Source organism: Hyla sarda, chromosome 8, assembly GCF_029499605.1.
Source record: "Hyla sarda isolate aHylSar1 chromosome 8, aHylSar1.hap1, whole genome shotgun sequence".
Taxonomy (NCBI): Eukaryota; Metazoa; Chordata; class Amphibia; order Anura; family Hylidae; genus Hyla; species Hyla sarda.
The window spans coordinates 227,123,563-227,129,162 of NC_079196.1; the positions used below are offsets into that span (position 1 = coordinate 227,123,563).

General features: G+C 46.7%; 1 protein-coding gene across 1 annotated transcript in view; it reads left to right on the forward strand.

Moving 5' to 3' along the window:
• Positions 1-700: 700 nt before the first annotated feature.
• Positions 701-5,600, forward strand: part of LOC130284606 (pyrin-like) — an 11,546-nt gene continuing 6,646 nt past the window's right edge. Inside the window, exon 1 of the mRNA XM_056535095.1 lies at positions 701-1,032. Coding sequence (XP_056391070.1) covers positions 767-1,032 — 266 coding nt within the window. The 5' untranslated portion in view covers positions 701-766. The remainder of the gene's footprint in view (positions 1,033-5,600) is intronic.

Here is a 5,600-nt window from a genome sequence, read left to right on the forward strand (position 1 = left end):
CAGTACTTTTTAGGGGCTGTATACTACAGAGGAAATGTTTTTCTTTTTGGATTTCTCTTATGTCCCGACCACGGTGCTCTCTTCTGACCTCTGCTGTCCATTTTAGGAACTGTCCAGAGTAGGAGAAAATCCTCATAACAAACATATGCTGCTCTGGACAGTTCCTAAAATGGACAGAGATGTCAGCAGAGAGCACTGTGGTCATGATGTCAGCCGAGAGCTCTGTGTTCCAAAAAGAAAATAATTTCCTTTGTAGTATTCAGCAGCTAATAAGTACTGGAAAGATTAAGATTTTTTTAATAGAAGTAATTTACAAATCTGTTTAACTTTCTGGCACCAGTTGATTTAAAAAAAAAAAAGTTTTCCACTGGAGTACCCCTTTAAGTGAAATCTGGGATTGGAGTTCCCACACTTTTTTCCCAGGACTTGACACCTGGGTCCCATTATGTTGTCCCCAGTATATGAGATAGGAGAATGAGTCTGTAAGCTCCTCAGGACAGGGACTAATGTGAATGGGGACAATCTCTGTACATCGCTGCAGAATATGTTAGCACTAGGGAGAAATACGTAAATTTAGTCCAGTTCTGAGCTGCGGGAGAGAGAAGTCCTGCAGATTGTCCGGTGTCCGGATGTTGCCTCATCTTAATAACGAAATCTGCTATGTAATTATTTGGTTTATATAATCATCGACTTCGTAAAAGACATGAAAGTGAAAGTCAGAGGAGAGATTCGACTTTAAGGGCGTTTCCTGTTTTCAGACGAGACAATGGCGGCCAGTTGTCAGGACCTCGTTCTCTCCACTCTCCAGGAACTCGGAAAAGATAGTTTCAAAAGGTTTAAATCCTCCCTGAGAGATGAGGAATTCTTAGGACCCCACAACTTTAAGACGATCCCCCTAATACAACTGGAGGACAAAGACTGTGTGGATGTGACGGAACGTCTTATCAGTCACTACACCAGAGATGGAGCCCTATGGGTCACCTACATAATCCTGGAGAAGATCAACGAAAAGCAGCTGGCGGAACGTCTCCGGTGAGTGTATGGAGTATATATACTAGGGAGGGTACTGGCTGCAGGTGTCAGGAGAAGGGGGGATACAGGTGCTGTATGGGTAGAGAATCAGAAGACACAGGAAGCTGAAGTCAGGGACACTTATCAACTAGGGTCAGTACAGAAGGGGTTAATGTCTGTATGCGGAATGGTCTATGTCAGGAAACTTGTTAGTTTCCCTGTGGTTTATTGCAGTGAAGGGGTTAACATCGTTATACCTTGTACTCCGAAGGAAGATCTTCCCTATGGCTCTGAAGTTCAGTAAGAATCTTCTATAGATCTGTATTAAAACATCCTCACAGGCACCGATCCCTCTGAGCCATGTGCTCTGGAAATTATAGGGTTAAAAATTAAGAAGCGTAGATCTATTATTGTGCTCACTGATCTTTGGATTAGAATGGTGTTTTAACGCTTTCCTTTCCAGAGCACACTCTGAACTCTGCTCACAGGGGAAACTAGGAAAACACACGCAGACAACCCTGATGCGTTTCGTAGTCAGTTCCTCATCGTAGGTTTAGCCCTATGATTAAGAACAGGTCAAAAACACACATAGCTTGGAGGGAGCGGTGCCTGGGAGGATGTTTTGAGAACGAGCAGGGTGAAGCACACAGATGAACACTTCTCTCCCTGGATAGCTGCAAAAGACAGATTCTATAGTAAGTCTATGGAGTCAGTATCAGAGAAAGGGTTACACACATAGTAGACAGGGGGGAGAGAAAGGGTTACACACATAGTAGACAGGGGGGAGAGAAAGGGTTACACACATAGTAGACAGGGGGGAGAGAAAGGGTTACACACATAGTAGACAGGGGGAGAAAGGGTTACACACATAGTAGACAGGGGGAGAGAAAGGGTTACACACATAGTAGACAGGGGGGAGAGAAAGGATTACATACATAGTAGACAGGAGAGAAAGGGTTACACACATAGTAGACAGGGGGAGAGAAAGGGTTACACACATAGTAGACAGGGGGAGAGAAAGGGTTACACACATAGTAGACAGGGGGAGAGAAAGGGTTACACACATAGTAGACAGGGGGAGAGAAAGGGTTACACACATAGTAGACAGGGGGGAGAGAAAGGGTTACACACATAGTAGACAGGGGATAGAAAGGGTTACACACATAGTAGACAGGGGGAGAGAAAGGGTTACACACATAATAGACAGGGGGGAGAGAAAGGGTTACACACATAGTAGACAGGGGGGAGAGAAAGGGTTACACACATAATAGACAGGGGGGAGAGAAAGGGTTACACACATAGTAGACAGGGGGAGAGAAAGGGTTACACACATAGTAGACAGGGGGGAGAGAAAGGGTTACACACATAGTAGACAGGGGGGAGAGAAAGGGTTACACACATAGTAGACAGGGGGAGAAAGGGTTACACACATAGTAGACAGGGGGAGAGAAAGGGTTACACACATAGTAGACAGGGGGGAGAGAAAGGATTACATACATAGTAGACAGGAGAGAAAGGGTTACACACATAGTAGACAGGGGGAGAGAAAGGGTTACACACATAGTAGACAGGGGGAGAGAAAGGGTTACACACATAGTAGACAGGGGGAGAGAAAGGGTTACACACATAGTAGACAGGGGGAGAGAAAGGGTTACACACATAGTAGACAGGGGGGAGAGAAAGGGTTACACACATAGTAGACAGGGGATAGAAAGGGTTACACACATAGTAGACAGGGGGAGAGAAAGGGTTACACACATAATAGACAGGGGGGAGAGAAAGGGTTACACACATAGTAGACAGGGGGGAGAGAAAGGGTTACACACATAATAGACAGGGGGGAGAGAAAGGGTTACACACATAGTAGACAGGGGGAGAGAAAGGGTTACACACATAGTAGACAGGGGGGAGAGAAAGGGTTACACACATAGTAGACAGGGGGAGAAAGGGTTACACACATAGTAGACAGGGGGAGAGAAAGGGTTACACACATAGTAGACAGGGGGAGAGAAAGGGTTACACACATAGTAGACAGGGGGAGAGAAAGGGTTACACACATAGTAGACAGGGAGGAGAGAAAGGGTTACACACATAGTAGACAGGGGGAGAGAAAGGGTTACACACATAGTAGACAGGGGGAGAGAAAGGGTTACACACATAGTAGACAGGGAGGAGAGAAAGGGTTACACACATAGTAGACAGGGGGGAGAGAAAGGGTTACACACATAGTAGACAGGGGGAGAGAAAGGGTTACACACATAGTAGACAGGGGGGAGAGAAAGGGTTACACACATAGTAGACAGGGGGAGAGAAAGGGTTACACACATAGTAGACAGGGAGGAGAGAAAGGGTTACACACATAGTAGACAAGGGGGATAGAAAGGGTTACACACATAGTAGACAGGGGGAGAAAGGGTTACACACATAGTAGACAGGGGGAGAGAAAGGGTTACACACATAGTAGACAGGGGGGAGAGAAAGGGTTACACACATAGTAGACAGGGGGAGAAAGGGTTACACACATAGTAGACAGGGGGGAGAGAAAGGGTTGCACACATAGTAGACAGGGGGGAGAGAAAGGGTTACACACATAGTAGACAGGAGAGAAAGGGTTACACACATAGTAGACAGGAGAGAGAAAGGGTTACACACATAGTAGACAGGGGGGAGAGAAAGGGTTACACACATAGTAGACAGGGGAGAGAAAGGGTTACACACATAGTAGACAGGGGGAGAGAAAGGGTTACACACATAGTAGACAGGGGAGAGAAAGGGTTACACACATAGTAGACAGGGGAGAGAAAGGGTTACACACATAGTAGACAGGGGGGAGAGAAAGGGTTACACACATAGTAGACAGGAGAGAAAGGGTTACACACATAGTAGACAGGGGGGAGAGAAAGGGTTACACACATAGTAGACAGGGGAGAGAAAGGGTTACACACATAGTAGACAGGGGGAGAGAAAGGGTTACACACATAGTAGACAGGGGGGAGAGAAAGGGTTACACACATAGTAGACAGGGGAGAGAAAGGGTTACACACATAGTAGACAGGGGAGAGAAAGGGTTACACACATAGTAGACAGGGAGAGAAAGGGTTACACACATAGTAGACAGGGGGGAGAGAAAGGGTTACACACATAGTAGACAGGGGGGAGAGAAAGGGTTACACACATAGTAGACAGGGGAGAGAAAGGGTTACACACATAGTAGACAGGGGGAGAGAAAGGGTTACACACATAGTAGACAGGGGGAGAGAAAGGGTTACACACATAGTAGACAGGGGGGAGAGAAAGGGTTACACACATAGTAGACAGGAGAGAAAGGGTTACACACATAGTAGACAGGGGGAGAGAAAGGGTTACACACATAGTAGACAGGGGGAGAGAAAGGGTTACACACATAGTAGACAGGGGGAGAGAAAGGGTTACACACATAGTAGACAGGGGGGAGAGAGAGAGAGGGTTACACACATAGTAGACAGGAGAGAAAGGGTTACACACATAGTAGACAGGGGGAGAGAAAGGGTTACACACATAGTAGACAGGGGGGAGAGAAAGGGTTACACACATAGTAGACAAGGGGGGAGAGAAAGGGTTACACACATAGTAGACAGGGGGAGAGAAAGGGTTACACACATAGTAGACAGGGGGGAGAGAAAGGGTTACACACATAGTAGACAGGGGGAGAGAAAGGGTTACACACATAGTAGACAGGGGAGGAGAGAAAGGGTTACACACATAGTAGACAGGGGGAGAGAAAGGGTTACACACATAGTAGACAGGGGGAGAGAAAGGGTTACACACATAGTAGACAGGGGGGAGAGAAAGGGTTACACACATAGTAGACAGGGGGGAGAGAAAGGGTTACACACATAGTAGACAGGGGGAGAGAAAGGGTTACACACATAGTAGACAGGGGGAGAGAAAGGGTTACACACATAGTAGACAGGGAGGAGAGAAAGGGTTACACACATAGTAGACAGGGGGAGAGAAAGGGTTACACACATAGTAGACAGGGGGAGAGAAAGGGTTACACACATAGTAGACAGGGGGAGAGAAAGGGTTACACACATAGTAGACAGGGGGAGAGAAAGGGTTACACACATAGTAGACAGGGAGAGAAAGGGTTACACACATAGTAGACAGGGAGAGAAAGGGTTACACACATAGTAGACAGGGAGAGAAAGGGTTACACACATAGTAGACAGGGGGAGAGAAAGGGTTACACACATAGTAGACAGGGGGAGAGAAAGGGTTACACACATAGTAGACAGGGGAGAGAAGGGTTACACACATAGTAGACAGGGGAGAGAAAGGGTTACACACATAGTAGACAGGGGGAGAGAAAGGGTTACACACATAGTAGACAGGGGAGAGAAAGGGTTACACACATAGTAGACAGGGGAGAGAAAGGGTTACACACATAGTAGACAGGGGAGAGAAAGGGTTACACACATAGTAGACAGGGGGGAGAGAAAGGGTTACACACATAGTAGACAGGGAGGAGAGAAAGGGTTACACACATAGTAGACAGGGGGGAGAGAAAGGGTTACACACATAGTAGACAGGGGGAGAGAAAGGGTTAC